We start from the raw sequence: 25,519 nt of genomic DNA on the forward strand, positions 1-25,519 counted from the left end.
TTGTAGGTGGTTGTAGACCATTCATAGGGTTGGATGGCACATTTCTTAGAGGGTATTATGGGGGTCAGTTATTAACAGCTATAGGGCAGGATGCAAATAACCACATCTACCCCATTGCATATGCAATTGTTGAATCAGAAAACAAGGACAGCTGGAAGTGGTTTTTAGATATCCTTCAAGATGATGTGGGAGACTTTTAGGCGAACGGGTTTAACTTCATGCCGGACATGCAGAAGGTATGTATGTTTTAATTGTGCACATGTGTTTTAATTCTGCTATGTATATTTTTTTATGCTTCATTAGAGAACTAGGTTTAGATGCTTAGTGTGGAGGACTGATTAGTGTGGTTTAGGGTGTGGAACTATGTATATTTTTTTCTGAATGTTGTTTATGGTCATTGAAGACTGAAAATTGTTCAACTGTAGAAGGATTGTTACTGAAATATTGTTATTGTGTGAGAATTGTTGTTGCCATTATTAGGGTGATAGTTGAATTCTGGTCATGTTCATGGTTATCTGCAGGGGTTAATTCCTGCAGTCCAAGAAATGTATCCAAACGCCAACCACAGGTTCTGTGCCATGCATATATGGCAAAACTTTCGCAAGAAATGGGGTGACTTGCAGCTGAAGAAGTGTATGTGGTCATGTGCTAAGGCCTCTACGACACAAGATTTCAATGCTGCAATGGATAAGCTGAAGAAGATCAACATAGGGGCTTGGGAATACTTGGACAAGATTAGTCCAAAACAGTGGAGTAGAGCACACTTTAGCGAGTATCCTAAGATGGACAACTACACCAATAATAACTGCGAGGTGTTTAATGCCAAGGTTAAAAAGATGCGGGGGAAGCCTATCATAACCATGTTGGAAGAAGTGAGGTGCTACGTCATGCGAATCATGGCAAGAAACAAAAAGGCATTGATTGGGTACAGTGGGAGGTTAGCCCCAACCCAACAAAGCAGATTAGAAAGAGAGAAGAGAGAGAGCAACAAATGGAGACCCCTTCCAACCGGAGATGACGCGGGAAATGTGTATGAAGTCCAATGTCTACCCATGAAGGTCAGTGTGGACTTGGGCAAAGGTACATGTAGTTGTAGACTGTGGCAGTTGACTGGGCTACCTTGTAGACATGCATGTGCTGCTTTAGCTTACCAGAATAGAAGACCTGAAGAGTATGCACATAACTGGCTAACTATGGGTGCTTATAATGCTGCATATCAGACTTCAATGCGCCCAGTTCCAAGCCAAGAGTTCTTGGAGCATGTTGACACCCTACCAATTCTGCCCCCCAGGTACAGAAAGCCAATTGGAAGACCTTCAATGAAAAGAGACAAAAGAAATGATGCCCCTAAGGACAAGAGTGATCCTCATAGAACTAAGAGGAGGATTGGCACCATCGTATGCAAATACTGCCTGCAGGTGTGTGCAGTGTACTATAATTCGTTGTTTAAGTTCATGTGTCCCAATTTAAGTAGTTCCTGTACCACTTTAGGTTCATTTGCACCTATTAACTAGTTCCTGTTTTACGTAGGCTGGTCATAACAAGCGAAGCTGTAAGAAGAGAAAGGAAGCAATGGGTGAAGGGAGTGCTGCCCCACAAGTCCCTGCAAGTGATGAGGATGAAGACATGTTGGCTAAGATGTACTATGAGGAGACATTAGAGGCTGCCGAGGCTGAAGCAGCAGCAACTGAGGTGGGAAACGGTTCCACAGCAGCCCAGACTTCACAGGTTAGTTAGTTACTTGATTCAGTTTGTTAATTACATTTGTTTAACGATTCATGCTGGTAAACTGGTTGTTCTTTCGAATCCAGCCTCCACCCCCGATGCCACATCCAGCAGCAACACAACCCCATGATACAACAACAACTGGAGCAGCCAAGAAACAACATAAAAGGAGAAGTGTCAAGCGACCACCCCCCTCTGCACATACCCCATAAGCTTCTGCACCATCTCCGATGAATCCAACCACAACCCCTTCCACACACAACTCTCAAACAACCCCAGGAAATCCACTGCAGGGAGCTAGTGCAGGGACAACCACAAGGTTCGGGCAGTTCATTCCTACAATGGATGCTAGAGGCAGGGGTGAAGGAAGAGGTCGAGGCAGGAGAGGTGCATCAAGCGGAGCAAAAATTGGAATCTCCAGCGGGAGCAGTAACTCAACACCAATGTCATAGACTGTGTTGCTTATGTTTTGTTGCTATTCTGATGTAACTGCCATTACTGATGTACTAATTTTGGGGCAATGGTTGGTTTATTACACTATGTTGGAGTAGGCAGCATTCCTGTTTTGGTTGTTCTGCCTGTGACATGCTACTTTTGCTGTATTTAACTATGTTTTTTGGTTTATATCATGGTTAGTCCACTTTTTGAGTTAGCTTTCCTGGTTTTATACTTCATCCCCACAACCATCAGGTCTCTACGTCACATATTGAGCTTAACTCTGATTCCTTAAATAGAAAATATAATTGCATGTGCATATATATACAACTGAGTACCAATAAAAGTTCTCATATAGAAGTAACACAGCAGCAACAGAATCAAAGTGTCTATATCAAAAACAGGAGATACATTCATACTCTCATGATTTACAAAGACCCTAATTCCATAAAATTTTACATTTTCAGAAAGAAATACAGCAGAAACATCAAACAAAATGAAACAGCCAGCGCTAACCATAAAAGCAACAGTCTAATACCCCTAATTTCACCCCTAATTTCAACCCTAAGTTTGTCTATCCCTCTCGTCAGGGTTGCTGATGCTTCGTGATTTTCCCCAGGTTCAGTGATAACGAGCCCATCATCATGCCTTGGATAAGAACTCCCTGACTGTCTTCTGGCCAAACACCTTGCTATGCCCTCCCATCCTTCTTCGATTTCATCAACCCATACAAAGTATTTGCAGTCTCTTGTCTGCCAAAACAACACAAATGCACCGATTCGTCAACTCAAATGCAAACAAAACTTTCTCACCTGAACTCCAACAGCGTCTGCCCTTACTGCCCATAGAGGACATCTGATGAACCATCGATTAGGGTTCGTAACGGTGCCAGACTCCATCAACGCAACCTCTCTTCCACAGAAGCATCTGCCGTCCAGCTTCTTCACCTTCTTCTTCTTTGAACTTGACGAAGAACTGCCACTGCCATCACTTGGAGCAGGGGTAACTCTGCGGAAAGACATTGAGAGAGGTACGAACCAAGCTTCGATTGAGATTCAACGTCACACTCATTGACATTCAACAACCTTCGACTCTCTGGATCCTGGTTTGTATTGGGGAGGGGGGAAGCTACCTAGGGTTTTGATTTCGTGAGTTCAGCCTATCCCTTTTGATATTCAACGTTCGATTCCACGTCAGATAGGTTTTGGGGGGGGGTGGATGTGCCACGTAGGTTCGGAAAGCAACGAACCAAGCTCAGATCCAAGGCGGGTCACTTTTGTCACACGGACAGCATCTCTCATGGGTACAAGTCTAGTTTCCGGCTATCATGGGTACGAATGTCAGCGTTTTCATCTCTCATGGATAGAAATGGTCATTTATTCTTTAATTAAAAAACACTTATACATATATTATCACTGAAATCAAAATATAAAATAAAATATGATTCTACTTGTTTATGATGTATATAGCCACAAAATAGGATTAAATTTTCTAGCACTTATTGCTTATAAGATGATAAGAATATAATAAAAATTGATGCTAATTAAAATGGTCGTCATTACAAATTATCTACTCCTCCACCAATTACCTGATAAAATGTGCTTCAAATCCATCCACCAATTAGCAACTTTAATTACAAGACCTTCGTTTTTTTATCTTTTTATTTTATAATTAAGTTTCAAGTTTATAAACTCCATAAATAAATGTCTAAAAAATGCCGTAAAGGTTCTAGGACGGTGAAGGAAAGTGCAAACCATATGATCCTCATTTGCGACATGAAGATCAGATTAATATAAAAGATTAAAAGTCATATCTGGGGAATATTATATATAGTAGTAAGCTGAAGCTAAGTTGGTCATGGAATTGATGATGATATTGACATATTAATATTAATTAATATAAATAATAATTATGTGTAATCTCGAATGTCCTCGTGTCCCTAGCCTTGTGGTAAGAGAAAAGAAAAATAAAAAATTCCAATGACCAAGTCCTTTAATTGTTCTAAGTTTGGTCTTATCTTTACCATTCCGCGAATCAAACATTCAAACCAATGTGCTTTTTTTTTTTTTTTTTTGTGGTGCCGTCATAAAGCTACAAGTCACACTAACAATTTCTTTCCAAAAAAAAAAAAAGAAAATTAAAATAAACAAATGGCGCTTTAATTTCTGATCTAGCATTAGTCTCTTGTTATAAGTTAATGTTGCATGTTCATATGATTGAACTATCTGACTTAAGGGCCAGTTTGTAACCCTTTTTTTATTTTTAATTTATAAAAAGTTATAGAATTAATATTTAGTATAATTTTTAAAATTAAATTATAACTTTTTAAAAAATTATTTAAGTATTTATAAAAAAATTTAAAAATATTTTTTTGTAAAAAAAAATCTTTTATCATTTTTTTTAAATAAATATTTTTAAAACTAAAAAATAAACACAAAATAATTTATTTTATAAATTATTTTTAATATAAATATTTATTATTTAAATTCTTTTTTCAAAAAAAAAACTTAATTAAGTTTTATAAGTATTTATTACTACTTACTAGACATACACGATACAATTATTTATTAGTGTATGTGCAATTATAATCTAATTATGAAAATAATTAAGATATCAAGGTGTTTCAGCTGAAACATTACTAGAAGGTTCTTACCGTTTTTTTTTTGGTGTTGATAGTATGCAACTATGCATGTCTTATACGGGCTTAGAAGGAGTATGAAGTAGCCCAATGGGCCGTGAGTTTAATTAAGCCCTTAATTTCCGATTATATGCAACGCTAACGTTCTTGATCCCCTTTTTTGGTCAAATATATCTTTTACTTCTTGCAAATTTCTAGATTTTTCTAAGAAATTATAAAAATTAATATTCAAAGGAAAATTTTTATGTTTGTTGATCCATCTAATTTGGGCTTCTTGATTGGAGGATGTGAACCAATCCAAGACATAACACGCAAGTGAGGAACGTCATTACCCATAAAAACATAAAAATGGAAAGAGAGAACACATTTTCTTTCTACATTGCATATGTAAAGGAAGTTGTCAAAACTGTTGCTGAAAGTGCAGTGCTATGACTGCTATCTATCTATGATGTTAAAAAATCTCTAATCTCTTACTCTGACCAAAAAGAAAAAGAGGGAGTTATCAACATATTGATAAATTCCTGTTTTTTATTTTTTTTTTCTCTCATGCTAAGTACTCATAAGTCATAAGTCATAACTCACCTTTCAACTCTTTTTTTTTTTAATTTACAAAAAAAAGGTTTGGAGAGCCAATAATTCAACCAACTAATTTTAATTTCAGCTAACAATTAAAAAAAAAGAAACACGCGGAATTAAAAACAATAAGAACGTCAAAAACTTAAGTAATAAAACTAAATCTTAATTAGTTAATATTAATCAATTTTTTTCATTGTAAAATTATTTTTTTAATTCTTATGTTTTGGAAGATTTAGAATTTAGTATTTATAATTTAGATTTTAAAATTTAAAATTTAAAATTTAAGATTTAGGATATACGGAGACGTAGCAAGTGGCCAACTGATGGTGGCAGTTGGCGGTGGTGGTAGGTGGCTGGTGATGAAGAGTGACGTAGTGGTATCGGAAGAAAGGGAAAAAAAATAAGAAAGAGATAAAATAATAATTTTAAAAAAGAAAATGGTAAATAAATATTCTTGTTGGATGATGTTGGTTGATTCATTATTGGCTCCCAACAGGGTTAAAAAAATAAGTTTAATTTTGATGGATTGATGTGTAAAATATTTTATATTGTGTTGTATAATTATATCTGATTTTTCATGATTATTCATGGTCAATATAAAAAGTAATTATTTTTATTAATGTGATGTTATATCATTAAATATACATATAAAATTATTTTATATTAACAATGCATCAAAATTAAATTATGTTTCTTAAAATTTTACAATAGGACATAAATTAAAAGTCTTAATCCTATTATGTTGTGATGTTATGTAACACAAATCGCGCACAAGAATTTCTTTTCTCCTCCATAATTAATTGTTCGTACAGAACTTTTCTTCTGCTGGGTTCAATTCAACGTAATAACATCGTGTTTGACGTATTGTTACGTAACTCCAAAATTGGCGTATTTGGAAAATGAAACATTGGCTCCTATTGATTATCTAAATTTTAAATTGCATTGATGTAAAGCAATAATTGTGTAGTGGTGTTCATTGTTGATTTTCAAAGTTCACCTGCCCGTTAACTCCAATTTGAAGTACTTGTCTGGCTTGGATCGAAGTACGGTTTATCTTTCACTCACTCAGAGAATTTTACCAAAAACATATCCATCATCATAATATATAATATTAATGTACTGTGCTTATTTTATGAAACTTGCATTTGATCTCGTAATAAACTTTTTTTTACGTAATTAGGGGAAAATTCTTGAGTATTTTCAGGTACAGTCAACACTAATCTCTAATCCAGTAAATTCATTTGAGAATAATACCCTAATCTAATAAATTCATTTTAGACGGTCTGATTTCTACTTCTCTAATTAAATTGTTTCATATTTGAGAATAATACCCTAATAGTCCACCTTTCAAAAAAATATTATGACCACTCGAATATCAAAAACAAAAAATTAAATTTTGTGCATATACTATTGCTCTTAATAATTAAACATGAAACATAACGTTTAACCAATTCAAATTACGTGTATATAAAAAAATTAGACACTCAAATAAAATATATATTATAATATAAAATATATAACATTTATTTATATATAAATATATAATAATTAATTTAAAAATTAATTTTTTTTTCATAAATATAACATTTTTTACTTGCCCTTCAACATTTGAATTGCCTTATACTCTCACCAGATAATGTTGATTGATTTCAATCATCCACGCGCGTATCTTCCTCTAAACTAATTAAATAATATTAAGCTTAATTAATAATGCTCAAGTCATTCATAAAATTCCTTTTTGATTTTTTTGGTTTTTACTGTTTATAATTGTCTTTTTTTCGACATTCTAAGTTAACTAGGTATTAGATGAATTATTTTTTGAATAATATTTGGCATCATAGTTTGAGAATAATACATTAATTTCATTATTTTGTTTTTCTTAATTATTACTAAATTTTTTTAATATTGGGGAATAATATAGAGGAAGCAAACATAAAGTGTTGAGTATGATATAATTAAAATGGGTGAAGGAAAGATCCAAAGCGATATTTATTGTATTTGATGTAGCCACCTGTGGCAAGGATGAGTCCAAGGCAACCATAATAAAGCACTTTATGAAACTAAGTATGTATGATACAGAATACAATGTAGGAAGTTTCTTTCTTCTTCTCCTGTTTGCAATGGGGTTACTTACTTATTTGAATTCGAGATAATGTTTTATTATTGTGTGTGTCTGTAAAGAGCTAGAAGACGAGGGAAAGAGGGGTAGATATGCACGTATGGTCCTCATTCCATTAAGGGTCCTTGTCTTATTGTACGGACCGTAATTCATCAACTTTGAGTTTTTCTTTCATTTTTCATTTGATGTGGTCTCTACCTCTGCCACTTAACTCTCACGCACATGTTCATGTCAATGCTTTCTCACACTCCTTTCATCTTAATTCTTGCTATGAAATCACTCATCCCAAAAGTTTAAGTTGATAGAAAGAGTTAACGTCAATAGTCATATCTCTTACACTCTCTCTCAAACAAGAGTCTCTTGATGAGTTTACTTGATTTTTGTGTAGATTTTTTTCTTTTTTTATTTGTCTTATGCTATTTATTTTATTTTTGGAGTTCACTAATCAGATATAGAACTCTGATATTATGTCATGAAATCATTCATCTCAAAAACTTAAGCTTTATTTATCTCTAGGGACATCTTATTTTCTAAAGTTTAATCCTTATGCATATCATCATTTTTAATATGATAAGAGTTAGTTAATTTCATCAAGAAGAGAAGCATGTAATGTATGTAACAGCAAGAAACTTGCATAGATGGGAAAGTGGGAAGGCTATTATTGCCATGAATAAATTATTCTTGTGTGATGAAAATGATTGGCAGCAAAAGTTTAGTTTTTAGTTTCATTTTCAGTAGGATCAAAGTCAGGTGTGTTAGTGATAAGATAAAAATATCACATAGAGACACAGTAAAAAAAACAGAAAGAAAGAAAGAAAAATTCTATGGGCAAAAATAACTAATATCTGTCCCAAAGAATGGAAAGAAAACTGAACTTGCCTTGCAGCAATAAACATTTGTGATGGCATAGATATGGAAATGAACCATTGTAATATATATATATATAATAATGCACTTACAGTGTATGAAAACAAAAGAGTAGAAAGAAGAAGCAGAGCAATCCTTATTCCTCAAATTTCTACCCACACCACCCCACAAGTTAAAAAAGAAAGAAAGAAAGAAAGAAAGAAAGACAAATTGGTTTTGGCTCACAAATATTACCAAGTTGAAGAAGAGGGTGAAAGATAAGAAAGAAATGTTCTTTCTTTTTTTGTTTTGTGACAGAACCTATGTACAAATCCAAAAATCTGTGGTTGCACACACACACCTGTACTAAGAAATTAAACACCAACCCAATGGAATCTTCTTTTTCTTTTTCTGTGTGTTTGTGTAAAATTAAGAAGAGGAGAGGAGGGTGATATGATTATATATGTCCAAAGGCTGCTGTTAGGTTCTGGATATCCTTGGAAAAGGTGGTGGTAGAAGAAGTTTGTGATGTATGGTGATGTTGATTCTTGGAATGAGGTAACATGATAGCCCCTAAAGTATCAGGAACCAAATGTGGTGGTGGTGTTGTTGTTACTGTGGTGGTTGAAGGAAGAGGCTTTATCTCATTGCATAAAGAAGCTTGGTTGTTGTTGTTGTTGTTGTTGTTGTTGTTCTGAACAGCTGCAAGCATCAACATTTGATTGTGAAGATACTCAGACCACTTTGCCTCTTCTGCTTCTTCCATGCTGCAATCTGTGATCAATCCCCATGAAGAAGAAGAAGAAGAAAGCATGTTGGTGTTCTTGAGAGATTCTGGCTTGTAGCAAAAGGAACCAGGTAGGAATGATGATGATGAGGTGAAATCTGAGTTGATATCAAAAGAAGGCCTTGATGTTTGTGTGAACCAATTGTTGTCGGTGACAGTGACATTGGAAGATGATGATGCATAACTCATGTTGTAGTTGCCCATAAAATCTGAGCAAGTGTTAGCCATGAACCTTGTTGTAGTGTCAAGGAAAATGTCCTTGTTAGTGGAAGAAGAACCTTCCATCTCTGATGTTGGAACAAATCCTTGTTGTTGTTGTTGTTGTTGTTGTTGTTGATGATCATAGGAAGAAGCTCCATCAGACTTATTGGAACTCTCTGATCTCAACAAGTTCAATTCATTATCATTGGACAATGCTTTCTCTTGTATCTGGCTCTTCTCCTCTGACAATTCAGATAATGGCTTGTGTGTAACAGGGTCTATGCCTCTTTGCCTCAGCTTCTTCTTCAAGCATGAATTCCACAGATTCTTGATTTCATTGTCTGTCCTCCCCGGAAGCTGCGCCGCAATCTGAGACCATCTGATACATGCATGGAAGATGGAACACAACAAATTAACAGAAAACAAACAAGGACTGAGGAGATAGATTGTTGTAAATTTAGTTACTATTAAATTATTACCTATTCCCTAACACAGCATGAAGTTCAATGATGAGATTTTCTTCCTCCTGAGAAAATGTACCTCTCTTTAAATCAGGCCTTAAGTAATTGATCCACCTAAGCCTGCAACTCTTACCACACCTCTGCAAACCTGTCACCAACAACAACATTAACAACAAACCTTAACAACATGTATCTATGTATCATACATATTATGAGTATGTACTACTAACCTGCTTGCTTAGGAACAGAGCTCCAACATCCATGACCGTACTTAGTGATATGCCTCAGAAGCTTTTCATCCTCTTCAGGAGACCATAGACCCTTCCGAAGCTTCTGCTTGTAACAGCAAGAGTGTCTTCCCATTATTATTCTTCCACTATGAATGAAGTGAAGGGAAAGAAAATGAAAGTGGCAGCTAAGAAAAGGAGTTGAAATAAATAATATAAGAGATTAAGAGGACCATGGACTATGGAGTATGGACCCATCAAAATAAGTCTTAGTCAATGACCCTCCTTATACTAATTTAATCATTTAATATCATAGTAAAATTGGAACGGGTTAAATTAAATTAAAATAGGGAAGGTTCATTTTGTGTGAGAATGGGGTTAATAAACAGTAGTACATTCATGTCTCTTATAAGGATGGTGGACCATCAATTTTCATTCATATTATAAAATCAAATAATCCATACTATATGCTTGTAACTGAAGCATCCAATATTCATTCATTCATTCAAATCAAAATTATAAAACGTAACAATTCTAATTATATGTTACTAGCCAGAATAGCAGACACAAGAATTTCTGGCCATTCTTGATGTCTGTGAAAAGCGGAATTGGAATACTCCGCTTTGGTTAGTGCTTAGTGCTGAAACTCGTGTCCTGAGAGAAATAATAAAAGAGGAAGAAGAAAAATAAAGTGGGATTCTATGTATTCTTTACTCTTCGACCTTTATGTGCAAAATTCATCCATGTCATTATTTCTTTGAAAAGTTCCATCATTACGTGGAAACAAACAACCATATATTTCTTCTCCTTTTTTTTTTCTTTTAATCCAAAAACAAAAGTACATAAATAAATAATGCACAATATAATAATTTTCATTATTTTCTTGGACAATTAATGTAGTACCTTTTTACTTCTTAGGTTGTTATTTGTCTTTTCAAATAATAGTTTTTATATTATATAATAATATTTTACTTTTAAAATAGTTTATTTTGATATAAATATATATAATATTTATTAATTTGTTATATAAAATTTATAAAATTATATATATTAATTACATGTCTAGTCAACTCAATTTATCCTAATTTATTTTGGAGTAACAAAATTTAATTCATTCTGATTCATACACTATAAAATATATTATTTTATTTTTAATTTCATTATAAAATATGTATTTTAATTAAATTATATAATTTTAAATCGAATTAAATTGAATCTAAATATAATTTAAATTCGACAAAAATAACAATAGATAAAAAAAAATGACAAACAAAATATATTTTGAATTCGCACCACAACCCTAAGGTGATATTGATTGAGCTAGCTTGGGTCAGCAATGCAAGTCTTTTATTGTCTAAATGCGGTTAAATGATTATTAAAGCTATGTTACTATATGAAGTAATAATAATTAATGCTGCTAAATTATTCAAAATAATATGTGACCAAATTGGTTAAGTTGACACACACACATAGTAGCCGATAGATGCAAGGTTTGGAAAATTTTCTGTTACTTATCATGCCCTAACCGTTTTTGAAATATCATTATAGATAGGGTTAATCTAGCTAGCTATAGTACTATCATTTTTATCAATAATAATTAAACTACCACGTTATTAAGGAAAGCTTTAATTGTGGACAACTAACAATTTGGGCGCATTAGTTGATTCATCACTTAATAATAATAATTTGTCAATCAGTTTATTAATGTCATTAACTTCACAACCATCCCACCGGCATGTATGGTCATGACACATGTGCAACATTTCTTTGAACATATCACTAAATTTCCTTCCTTGTACTTCTTTGATTAATTAGCGTTAAATCTATTCAAATTTCAAACGGTTAAATGCTTGTAATAAGTATAGTGCTACTCTTTTTTTTTTCTCTCCCTCTGATTTTGTTTTCCGTTGTTACAATATATTATTACACTTATTTTATTTTAACGATAAAAAGCAAGATGATGAAGAAAAATAATGAATTAATCTTATAATATATAGACTTATACAAGTGAACACAGTTAAATAGGTAAATATATGAATAAAATTTATTAACCGAAAGATGTAAATTAATTTTTCTGAGACGCTACTCTTGTTAGATTCTGAGAAAACTTATAACAGTAATTTAAAAAAAATATATATATTTGTAAAAATTTATATAAGTATGTATGTAAATATTAGAAATATAATAATTCATGTTGTCTCTTTTGAATAGTTTTACCTTTTAGAATAAATAATTTTATGATATAGTATCAGAATTCTATATTTAAAAGACAAACAAAAAAAAAGTCTATACAAAAAATAAATAAACTCAAAAAAATTATTTAAAAAATATTAGAAATATGATATTTATATTATTTTTTTTATCAATTTAAATTTTTAAATAAGTAATTTTATGATTATAAAAGATATTATTTTATTTTAACTGAAAAATATTTTTGACAAAAGAATGAAACATAATCGCGGAAGCATCCATATCTTATCTTATGGATTGTTGTATTTGTCGGTTAAAAGTTGTTAATAGGACAGGTATTAATGTATTATTATATTTTGTGATCAAACTACGACGGTGCATATAAAAGCCCATTGACCAAACGTTTTACTCATTAATAATCATCTTGTAACACAGATAATTAATAAAAGTTTTGCTTACTCAACTATGAATTTGCGATGACAATGCTACTTATTACTGATTTGGCTGAATTATATATATATCATTATCAATGTTTATTTGCTATATTAGAGAATTGAAAAAAAAAATTATATGATCTATCTACGCGGAATGCGCCATGTGACAACGAATTAAACCGAGAAATAAAATGTTCTGTTTTGATTAGCTTCTTAATTTTAAATAATCAAAAGCCAAAAAGGAAAAACGGAAAAAAGAAGAAAAGAAAAAGAAAGGGAACGAACAAATTAAAGCATTATACTTTAGCTTACTCATGTATGTCATCGTGTATATATGTATTTAATTATACTATATGTACACTAGACTTAATAATTAAAATCAGTTATTTATATAAAATATATGTTAAAATATAAAATATAAATTAAAAAAAATTAAAAAATATATATTTATATATAAATATATAATGACTAATTTTAATATATATAAATAATACTTTTAATATTTATTATAATGAAAATGAAAATGAAAATTAGAAGAAAATTGATATACAAATTTTATTTTTTTAAATATTTTTTATTAATATAATTTATAAAAAAATTATTCTCTTATTTGTATGATTTGAGTTCATCATAACTTTTTTATATAAACTAAAAAATATTTAATGAACTGCATCACATTAGTTATTATTATATATTTATCAAATAAAAAATTTATAAATATGTTAATATACTTATTAATACAACAATCTTTTATAAAGCTAAAGCACAATTGGAGGTAACGAACGCTGTGATGCAATGCAACCCCCTCTCTCTTATGTGCACTTTTCTTCTTGCTTTTTCTTTTAGCTTCTTGTAAGACCTTCCCATAATCCATAAAATACAAGGCTTAATTAATTATTAAGAAGTCACTATTAAATTTAAAAAATGAATAGAATAATGTGCAACTCAAAAGAATCAGAAAGGGGAACATTGTTGTTGACCTAGTGAAGCACACAACGCAAAACCCCATCAACATATCATATATTATTTCATGAAAAAATACTATGTTTATATTAAAATTAGTCACCAAAATCAACTAATATATATGTATAATTTAATTTGTTTTTAATATATATTTTATATTAATAATTAATATTAATGACTAATTTTAATATACACTTAATATATATGATTGTAATTCATAAAACAAAATAAAAAAAATTTTATATGGATAAAAATGATGTGACATGTATTATTATCCATAATAGGTTGCATTCTTCTACCCTTTATCGGTAGTCGATGACTATTCATTGTCCGTAAAAAAGCAAAAAAAAAGTATAAACTTAGAGAGTTCAATTTTAATTTTAAATTTTTTTAAAAACAAAAATCGAAGAGACTGATTTTAATTTTTTATTTTTTAGAAACAACAATCGAATTCGATTTTAACTTTAAAAATATTTAATTTTTAAACATAAAAATCAGTGTCAAATTTTATATTATATGTTTTTTTTTTGTAATAAATCCAATTCACCTATTTGAGAAATTCCACACTAGAGACATACACTTCTATATTACTGTAATATACTTTTTCTTCATTATAGTTATTCATGACATGCATCTCTTTCATTTTAAAATTAAAAAGTGGAAGAAAGGTTATGGGAAGCCATATGATTTTTTTTTTAAATAAAATCTGAATTATTGGCTATCATTAGCTGACGAACCTGCATGTGGATCGACGACGGCCATTTCCTCAATTATCACTTTCTATCTTGATTTTTTTTTTACCCGATATCTCCATCTTTGTTTTTCTTAAAGTTCTCTATATTTACGGCCCTTATCCTTCACCGTCACATCCATATTCATTCACTACAAACCAACTTAGATTCGCGGAATGGTCGGTTTACTCGTATGCTTAAGTAAGTGTTAAGAGTTCGAACTCCGTCTTATACATGCAGCAACTCATTGATCAGCAATAGACTTTTAAATAGAATTCAAATTCACGACAAATTAGTCTTTAACTTGTCGGATTGAGAAATACCATTTAGATAAACAAAAAAAAAATATTCATTTACTACACAAATATTTTATTGACTAAAATGTTTATATAGTAGCGACGTTCAAAAATTGTCACCACTTTAAACCAATTTTACCCTTATATTTAAGCGACAACAATTATTACTGGTATATATTATATAAACTATACAATAGGTACAATAGAAAATTGTAGCATTTTATTAGAATTTAGATTTTTAGTAAACTTTTTCTAAGATGATTATTCCAATAAAAATATTTTTAAGTAAAGATGATATTATAAATTAATAGATAATATGAATTATCAAATATTTTAAAATATTATTTTTATATAAAAATAATTATATTTTTAGTGACTTATATTTTGTTGGTAAATATGTTCCCATTCATATAACTATTAACTTTTTTTAGTAGTCACTATTTTGGACTAATCTCATTTGTGACGGTAAACAATTATTACTAGTATAATACATCATATATAGTAATTAACAACAATAGAAAATTGTTGCAATATATTCGTATTTACAGTAACAACATAATTATTGTTGGTATAACTTATCTTTAATAATAATAACAAGTCATATGGTCATTATCAGGAAGTGTTCTTTTGTAGGATTTTATTGTGCTCTCTTAGGACTTCTGTGATGATTTGAATAGATCTTCTTATAACGGCTGTGACTGATTTAGTAGGATTTTTCTGACCTCAAATGTCAGAAGATCGTATTTCTAGCCAGTAACTTAATATGGACAGCAGACAGGAGGAGGATGATTGGGTGCAGTTGGAAGAGAAGGATGTATCAGAAGGCATTGATGCTTGTTCAAAGAGCCTCGTTCAAAGGCTCTTTACAGAAAAAAATTTTTTAGTGAAAACTTTGGACAATGCTTTCAATGCAATATGGGGAAGACCACAAGGATTTAGAGTTGCTGACCTCAGAAACAACCAATTCTAATTTTTTTTTCTTTTTTTTTTTACAATAAAGTGGAGGCAATTTGAATTGAAAAGGGTTCACCTTAATTTTTTAAAGGCTATATTCTTCATATGCAAAGATAGTCAGAGAATGATAATCCTGATGCAAATAAGGTTAGAATTTTTTCGATATGGGCACAACTATGGGGGCTCCCAGAGAAACTCAAAACTATAGAAGTGGGAAGGAAGATCTGCGACAAGCTGGGTAACATAATTGATATAGACTTCTTTGATGTATGAGGTAAGTAGTCAAGAATTATTAAAGAAAAGGTAGAGATTGATAGAGATAGCTAGGAGAATCAACGATAGCCTGAGGATCATGGGACCAGATAAAAGCTCTGTGAAAATTGGGTTGAGATATGAAAAAATCGGTAAGTTTTGTATGTATTGTGCTCTTCTGGGTCAAGAATCAAAAGATTACAATGCTTTGATATGGGATTCAAAAGAGGGACAATGAACCAATACCACATTGGTGATTGGGTCCGTGCGGATCAAGTTAGTAGACGAGTAGGGAGGAATGAGAGGAGCAGTTCTGATCCTAGTTCTGCAGGATTAAATGAATCTAAACCAAGAAGGACCGGCTTCTGAGTGGCTAATTAATGGTTTCTCTAGCCTCAGTGTGAAGGAGCAAACAAGGGGCGAGATAATTAAAACAGATGATGGTCAAATGGCTAATATTCAAGAAAGTAGTGCTGGTGGAAAGAGCCATCAGAAAGGCTCAAATGCAGAGGACTCGATCATGGTACTAGATAAAATTTCAATTTCAAATTTGCCTCATGCTTCGAAAACAGGGTTGAATAAAAGCATAAAGTTGAAATAGATAGCGCGAAGGGGTACAGTGAATCCATTCAATTAGTGGTGTCAAAAGAAGAACAAATGGGAAGGAAAATGAACATGGGTAGAAAAATTTTTGTCCGAAAAATAGCCAGATGCAACATGTAGAGGTGACGGGTGCCAGCCGCCAAATGGCACCACGGCACCATGAGAGTCTTACATGGAACTGTTAGAGATTGGGGAGACCCTTGACAGTCCATAATCTGAAAGGGAATAACCAATCCCACTTTTCCGAGGTTGGTTTCATTTGTAAATCCAAAAACCAACCTCATTTGGTGGAACGGAAGTTGAGACAATGTGGATTTTCAAACTAGTTTTTGGTGAATCCAATAGGTACGACAGGAGGGCTTGCTTTGGCTTGGAAGGATGTATATGAGGTAAGCATAATTAGACATTCAGAATTTTTCATAGCTGCAAATGTTAAGGACTTGGCATTGAATGAAAATTGGAGTTTGGTGGGGGGTTCATCTGAGCGCCAACGATCAAGTCATACACAACCAATTTACAGAGATCTCGGTTTTGATCTAGCAATTGGGGAAAAGACTAGTGATTTTAGGAGATTTCAATGCCAACACAAACCAATCAGAAAAGGTTGATGGTGGTGTTAAACCTCACCAGGTCTTCTCCGCCTTCACTGACTTTATTGGAGATAATTCTTTAGTCGATCTTAGAATGATGGGTAGGCCTTTCACTTGGAGTAATAGAAGGAAAAATGAGAACCTAATTATGGAAAGGCTAGATAAGTTCCTTGGCAGCGAAGAATGGACTCATCAATATCCAAATGCAGTGGTACTGAGGTTATTAGAAATAGGGTCATATCACGCCCCTCTTATTCTAGACACGAACCCGTGAATGGAACGAACTAAACAGCGATTCAAGTTCTAGGAAAGATAGTGTGACAAGGTGGAGGTTAGGGAGACCATTCGATCAACTTGGGAAACAGAAATTGATGGGTCGGCTATGTACATTTTAGCCCAGAAACTAAAATTGTGCAGACATCAATTAGTGTTATGGCAGTAAACAGGCAGCTCCAACTTCAAAGTGATTGATGAGATTAAAAGAAGACTTGAGGAGTTACGGGGGGTCGGCATCAGTGGAGGAGAGGATATTCAGGAGCTAGAACTGAAATTAGAAGCAACTGTTATCTAAGAAGAAATGTATTGGAAGGAAAAATCGAGAATCAAGTGGCTAAAGAAGGAGGACAGGAATACTAATTTTTTCACCGAAAGTTTAGAACCAGATCTCAGAGAAATAGAATTTAGAGGATGAATGGTCCGAATAGGAAAATAGCCTCGTCTAACTCATCTATTGCACCAGTGGCGAATGATTACTTTCGAGACAATTTCTCTTTGATAGCTCATGCTGATTTGGAATCTTTATTCACGGACTTTGAACCTAAGGTTACAGCTTCCATGAACTGTAGGTTACAAAGACTGGTCACCATTGAGGAAGTCAAGCGTGCCACCTTCAGTATCCACCCGCAGAGTACCCCGAGTGAAGATGGCATGGCTACCAAGTTCTTTTAGTTTTACTGGGATATTGTAAGTGCAGACGTCTTTAGGGCAGTCTGTAGCTTCTTTCAAGGGGAAAGAATTCTGTATTGATTTAATTATACTCACATCTGCCTCATTCCAAAGGTTTCAAATGCTTCTAATATGACATAGGTTAGGCCTATCAGTTTATCTAAAGTCGTTTACAAAATTATTTCTAAAGTTGTAGTTCATAGACTCTAGGATTGTATGAATAAACTGATTAGCCTTACTCAAAGTGCTTTTCTTAAAGGCCACCTAATATTAGACAATATTTCGATTGCTCATGAATGTATGCACTATTTGAAGAATAAAAAGTCAGGTCTACAACATGAAATGACAATCAAATTAGATATGAGCAAAGCCTATGATAGAGTTTAGTGGCATTTTCTATGGTTCATCCTCAGCAAATTCGGGTTTAATGAGAGGTGGATAAGTTGGATTTGTGAGTTAGTGACTACTATTTCTTATTTTGTCGTTGTGAAAGGAAAACCCTTTGGTTATTTCAAACCAAATAGAGGTATCTGTCAAGGTGATCCTCTATCCCCCTATCTTTTCCTATTTTGTGCAGAAGGACTTTTCTTCTTGCTACGCAAAGCGGAATTAAGCAGTAGAATTCATGGGATCCAAGTGAACAAAAGAAGCCCTACTATTAGCCACCTTTTTTTTATGATGACTCAATTCTATTTTCCTAGGCTACAGAGTATTCTTATGAGCATATCCTAAACATTCTAAATGACTATGAGAGAGTTAGTGGACAAAAGGTAAACCTTAATAAATCCTCAATTTTTTTCAGTAACAATACCGCAAATCATGTCCGAACCCAGCTGGCAGCCAACCTCAATATTGGGCACATCGAAGCGCAGGACAAGTACCTGGGCCTTCATTCCTTAGTTAATAAATCGAAAAAGGCCACTTTCAGCTTAATTAAGGAAAAGGTTTAGAAAAAGATTCAAGGATGGCAGAATAATCTAATATCAAATGGGAGCAGAAATATTTTACTAAGGGCAGTTGGGAAAGCAGTTTCAATATACAATCCCTCTTGCTTTAGATTACCAGACTCACTCATTACGGATATTCATAGAATCCTTACTCAGTATTGGTGGGGACAAAGAGGAACAGAGCAATGAATGGTTTGGGTTGGTTGGGACAAAACGTCAAGACCTAAGAAGGAGGGGGTTGGGCCTTAAAGACTTGAGGACGCAGAACCTAGCCTAATTAGGAAAACAGTGTTGACGGATCGCTAATCAGACTAATTCTATCCTAACTAAAATACTGAAAGGTAAATACTTCAAGTATGGAGATGTGATGAATGCAGAAATAGGTAATCTACTTTCTTGGGGATGGCATAGCATCATAAAAGGTCGCACGGTTGTTGAAAAATGCTTGAATTAGAGAGTTGGCTCTGATAGCTCCATCCGAGTTTTTGAAGATCTTTGGTTGCCTCCACCATATCCCTATCGTATCCTCCTGTCACAATCCATAGAATCATTGAGCCATATTTTATGGGTTAAAGATCTGATGAGGCCAAATAAATCATGGAACCACCACTTGGTGGTAAATATTTCCCCCCCGAAATCGAAAGAAGAATATGCTTAATTCAACCTAGAGATGGAGAAGATTTTATTCAATGGAGCCTCAATAAATCTAAGGTGTATGACACATTTTCAGGCTACAACGTTACTTACCTCTTCTTTCACCCTCTTTTAGAGCATTGCCCAAACCATATGCAGCAAAAGCAGGTGTGGCAGTAGCTATGGAAGATGAAGATCTCGCTCAGTGCACATATTTTTCTTTGAAAGTGCCTCTATGATCGTATCCTAGTCCTGGAGCTTACACATAGCAGATTCCCAAACACCAATCTAAGATGTCCTCTATGTCACATGCAATCAAAATCCATCACTCACTGTTTAATTGAATGCAACAAAGTGCAAGAGATTTGGAGAAGAAGTCCACTTTACCGGCTTCTTCTTAATCTAATCAGTGACCATTTCTTCCAATGGTGGCAGGAATTGACGAAAAAGCTTGAGAGACAGGCTGAAGCGGATCGATTGCTGAACCTTGCAGCGATTATTTGCTAGAACTCATGGAAAGCAAGAAACCTATGGGTTTTTGAGAGTAGGAACTAGTTGCCAGAGGAGGTTATTTGCGCATCCATAAATCTGCTGCAGCAGCTCTATCACATTTGTTTGGATTTCTGCCCTAGATTCATGCCTTTTACCCATCTTCCTATTTGAGTTGTTTTTTATTACTACTTTACTATTCTTTAGTAAGTTAATTGGGTAACCACCACCTTTTTTAACTTTTTGTCCTTAATTTTGGATAGCTGTATTTTTTCTATGATGAAACTAAAAGTCTTTGTTTTTGGAAAAAAAATATAGTCATTGTCAAAGAGAGAATATTATACCTCAACAATATTGTAGTCACGGATATATTTGATACAACAATATCGAATGTGACGATAAAAGATTAATATGTTTTGTAATGAAAATATGCACTATTGATATAATTTAATCTTATAATGACAAGTTAAGATGTTATAAACAAATTAAGATATTACTGTAAAATATTAAAAACTTAGTTGTTGAGATATAAATTCTGATAGACATAATGATATACAAATAAATATTAAATACATGTATTTAGCATTCTACCAAAGTGTTGAGACATACATAGATGAACAATTTATTAGACAATATTTTTTATATTTTTACTCTAATTTTTTTTAAATGTCAAATTTATCTATAACTCTAATCCCTCTTTTCTCCTTCTCTATTTTTTGTTTCTTACTTCACCATTGTCCTTTTCCTTTGTTACCACTTACTGCGCCATTGTCGCCCTCTTCTCCTTCCTTTTGTCTTCACCAATATGTCTTCCTCTTCTTCACGTCACCTTATAAGTTTGTCTTCCTCTTCCCTTACTCCTCTTTCAGAATATTTTTCCTCTTCGTCTCTTCTGCTCTGTCTTGTCTTTCGCCATTACCATCCCCATTGTTGTCTAACTTGCCTTTGTCTTTCTTCATCTTCTCACTTCTATTGTGTTGCCTTCCTCGCCTCTATCTTTCCTTCATTATGGAATCGTCATTTTTTTTTCTAAATTGCGCCTACTCTATTCTCTCCATTGCTTCAATCTTCAACCTTCCTCTTACTTTCATTTTTTATATAAAAAAATTGTTCATTTTTTATAATTTGAATTGTGTAACTGATAATTGAATTGGAGTTGTTAATTTTAATGATTTAAGCCAAGTTAAAAATCGATAATAATAATAGTAGTGATAGTGGTGTTATTGCTGAAATGATTTTAATTTGAAGTAAAATTATATTTGAATTAGGTAATTGTATCTTTTATGTTTTACAATACATATTATAACATTTTTTTATCTTTATTATCTTTATTATTTTTAGACAATAACTAAAATGTGTCTTAGAACACATATTAAGCTTATTATTTGTAAAAAAATTTTAAATTTTTTATTTTAATAAATACATAACATATATGTTAGAAACTTAAACTTTACATATTTTCATAAAAAAACTCAAATGATAACCTAACATATACTCTAGCACATGTTAATTAATTAAAGTCTCCTCATATTTTTTGTGTGTGTGAATTAGTGATTAATTATAATCATAATGCTCTTATACATTTCAAAGTCTCGATCAATATTCAAATTTGAGTCTTGATTCTTAAGTGTTAACTTTGATCTGTTGCTTCTGTTCATCGCATGATGAAGTTGGTGCAATAATATAATGGTGTCACCAATAGGATAGGAGTTAGATTAGTTTCTACAGGGAGGCTAATATAAAAATGAGGAGTGCTACACATACAAGTCATTTGGTTTACAAAAAACAAATCAAAAAAACAAAAAAAAAAAAAACAAAAAAACAAAAAAAAAGAACAAAAAAAAAAAAAACAAAAAACATAAAAAAAAAAAAAACAAAACACAAAAAATAAAAAACAAAAAAACAAATCAACAAAAAAAAAAAAAAATCAAACACAAAAAAAAAAGAATAAAAAAATCAAAAAACAAAAAAACAAATCAAACAACAAAACAAAAAAAAATCAAAAAAAAAAAAAAAAAAAAAATCAATAAAAAAAAAATCAAAAAAAAAAATAAAAAAAAAAAAAAAAAAACAAAAAAAAAAAACAAAACAAATAAAAAAAAAAAAAAAAAATCAAACAAAAAAAAAAATCAAAAAAAAAAAAGAAAACAAATAAAACACAAAAAAAAAAAAAACAAAAAAAAAAAACAATAAAACAAAAAAAAAAAAAAAAAACAAAAAAAAACAAAAAAAAACAAAACAAAAATAAAAACAAAAAAAAAAAAAAAACAAACATAAAAAGCAAAAAAAAATAAAACAAAAAAAAATTAAAAAAAAAAAAAAATTCAAAAAAAACAAAAAAAAATACAAAAAAAAAAAACAAACAAAAAAACATAATCAAAAAAAAAAAACACAAAAAAAAAACAAAAAAAAAAAAAAAAATCAAAAAAAAAAAAAAAAAAAAAACAAAAAAAAAAAAAACATAAAAAACAAAAATTCAAAAACAAACAAAAAAAAAAAAAATACACAAAAATCAAAACAAAAAAAAAAAAAAAAAAACAAAACAAAAGTCTCGATCAATATTCAAATTTGAGTCTTGATTCTTAAGTGTTAACTTTGATCTGTTGCTTCTGTTCATCGCATGATGAAGTTGGTGCAATAATATAATGGTGTCACCAATAGGATAGGAGTTAGATTAGTTTCTACAGGGAGGCTAATATAAAAATGAGGAGTGCTACACATACAAGTCATTTGGTTTACAAGTCATATAAGTTGGGAGAAACTTAACAAAAAGCACGCTGACCCATATACGATTTTCATGGCGTGCTTCGCGTTCCTCCTTCTCCTCCTCCTCTTCCTTCTTCTTCTCCTTCTCCTACTCTTCTTCTTCTTCCTCCATGAAAATGAGTTTCTTGCCAAATTTGATCTCCTTCGTGCGTTCTCTCTTTGCCTTTTCATTTGTTGTTTTATCTGCGTTTATCGCTGGTATTCTTGCTTCGTTTTTTTCTCGATTTTCATGGTTTCTGAAATCAATCTTTGAAATCGTTTTGAAGATAATGGAACTTCAGAAATACACCCAAACGATTACAGAAATACACCCAACCGATTACATAAATACACCCAAATAGTTACAGAAATACACTCAAACGGTTACAGGAATTCACCCAAATGATTATAGAAATACACCCAAAGGATTACAAAAATACACCCAAAGGATTACAAAAATACACCCAAAGGATTTAAAATACACCCAAAATTCGTTGAAGTACGCCTTATGCATAATTCAGAACTCTTCCTCTTTCTCCTCCTCATCTTCTGCTGCTTCTTCTTCTTCATTTTCTTATTTCATATTCTCATAATTCTTTTTGGGAGGAAAAAATCAAACAAAGAAAAAAATACATAATGTTGCAAAATCAAAAGAAGAACGAGAAGAAACACGACAATGAAGATGAAACACTTCAAAAACGAAGAAGAAGAAGAGGCACGGAAAAAGAAGAAGAAGGAGAAGAAAAAGAGGAGGCATGGAAAAAGAAAAAGAAAAAGAAATAAATGACTTGTATGGGAAAACGCTTGTATGTGGAGAATTTCTCTATAAAAATATAGAATAAATATCCAAAATGGTCTATAAATTTTAAATTACTACTCAATTTAGTTCCCCACTTTAATAAATAACCAATTAAATCTCTAAAACTCCAAAACGTATATCTCTATTAGTCCCTTAGAGAAGTATCATTTAAATGTCAATGACATGGAACGTTTAGCTGTATGCAGATGTGTACGAAGATTGAATGTGATTCAAATTGGTACCCAAAATTACTTAATAATATCCAAATCAGTCCATCCTCCATTATAAAATTCTTATCTCCAAATTCTTGTCTTCTCTTCTTCGACCACCGGTTACATATAACAAAAAGGGAACTATGCCATCAGATGTTTCTTCTTGTTTATACAGTAGACATTTCATCAGTCAATTATTCAATGCTCTCACATAATCTTTCTGAGCACTTATCCAACTAGAGAATTGGAAAGTCCAATTGTTAAGCTCTTGCTCAAGCTGCAGATTCAGATACAGAAGCAGGAGCGTCAATGAACTTGTGATCGCCATGGACTTTCTTGATGACCTCGTGCTAGTAATCTTCATCTTCCAAATCGAGATTTCCTCCTCCTTTCGAACCTCCCTGGAGTCACGAATGGAGTGTACTGTGTTTGAGGATAGTACTTTTCATTGCCGTCATCGTCGAAGAAGTTGAGAAAATTCCACAGGAAAGCTCTTGGAGGGGAAGGTGGTGGCAGTAACGGCTTAGCGGAGAAAGGTGGTGGGAATGTTATGGCAGATAAGATCCATCATAGGCGGAGGGTGAAAGAGCACCATATGGATCGTAGAGCTGCGGATAGAGTTGATACGAAGAAGATGATTCACCTATATATACGATTTCATGATTTTTGGCCTCTGTTGGTACACAATTAAAGCTGTTGGTTGCTTCTTCATGAAATTCATCTGCATGCTTTCTATCCCCATCCCGATCCATGGAAGCTCATGATCTCCCTCCTCGAATGGCAGGAGATCCGCATGGAGAGGGGAAGAATGACCGAACAAGTCGTGGTCGTGGAGAGCATGAGGATTTTCGCCATCATCGTATTCTTCGTTGGAGTGGAAGTGGAGGTGGGAGCCAGAATTGGAGTAGGCAGAGAAGACAGAGGAGAAGCGTGTTTCGTTAGGTGAGCCTTTACCGGAGGAGAAGGCAGAGGAGAGGCAGCGTCGCCTCCTACCGCTAATTCCCTGTCTTGCTGAATAAAGAGGTGGAAAGAGTGGCCGATTTCCTTGAGTGAGTTTATGTACGCCATGTGCGCGGAGGAAGGTGGAGAAACGTTGATAATGGGGGGACCAGTGTGAATAATTTATTCTAAGAGGAGAAGATGTTGAAACGATGTTATTCTCACATGCTTAGGGCGTCCCTCTCTCAACAACGTTGTTTCATCCAATGCCCATCTGCCACTTCACGTTCCATGTCATCGACGTTTAGACAGCACTTCTCTAAGGGACTAATAGAGATGCATATTTTGGAGTTTCAAGGATTTAGTTAGTCACTTATTAAAGTGGAAGACCAAATTGGATAGCGATTTAAAATTCAGTGATCGTTTTCGGCATTTACTCTAAAAAAATATAACTTTAAAAGGGAGAAAAATAAAATTAAAAAGAGGCAATGTAAAAATTAAAAGACTATATACATAAAAAATTTTAAAGGCAAAGGGCATTGTCCCCTTGAAATGTACGAGGCTCCGCCCCTGGTCACCCATGAATAATAACTCTCTCATAACATATTCCATCAATTGTATTGTATTTAGGGGTAGCAACTAGGAGTGTTCGTGGTATGGTTTGGATCGGTTTTAAGTCAAAAACTCATTTGATTTGAACACTAATTTTACTTGCGGTACGATTTAGATTAGATGATTTAAAAAATAATCCGATCCAATTTCAAGTGGTTTTGATTGGATTT

General features: G+C 32.7%; 2 protein-coding genes across 2 annotated transcripts; one reads left to right on the forward strand and one right to left on the reverse strand.

Annotated features, from left to right (window-relative positions):
* The first annotated feature begins 707 nt into the window (after nucleotides 1–707).
* Nucleotides 708–1,937, forward strand: LOC148571229 (uncharacterized). Its single transcript, XM_088507243.1, has 3 exons — nucleotides 708–1,418; nucleotides 1,531–1,728; nucleotides 1,812–1,937. The coding sequence occupies exons 1-3, from the start codon at nucleotides 783–785 to the stop codon at nucleotides 1,935–1,937; spliced, it is 960 nt and encodes a 319-aa protein (XP_088363369.1). The 5' UTR covers nucleotides 708–782.
* Nucleotides 1,938–8,404: 6,467 nt separating this feature from the next.
* Nucleotides 8,405–10,713, reverse strand: LOC148571230 (uncharacterized). Its single transcript, XM_088509551.1, has 3 exons — nucleotides 10,019–10,713; nucleotides 9,807–9,936; nucleotides 8,405–9,706 (listed from the first exon to the last, which is right to left on the reverse strand). Exons 1-3 carry the CDS (start codon nucleotides 10,149–10,151, stop codon nucleotides 8,797–8,799), a joined length of 1,173 nt encoding a protein of 390 aa, XP_088365677.1. The 5' UTR covers nucleotides 10,152–10,713; the 3' UTR covers nucleotides 8,405–8,796.
* Between the last annotated feature and the right edge of the window lie 14,806 nt (nucleotides 10,714–25,519).

This window comes from Arachis ipaensis, chromosome B3 (genome assembly GCF_059453495.1).
Source record: "Arachis ipaensis isolate K30076 ecotype BB chromosome B3, ASM5945349v1, whole genome shotgun sequence".
Taxonomy (NCBI): domain Eukaryota; kingdom Viridiplantae; phylum Streptophyta; class Magnoliopsida; order Fabales; family Fabaceae; genus Arachis; species Arachis ipaensis.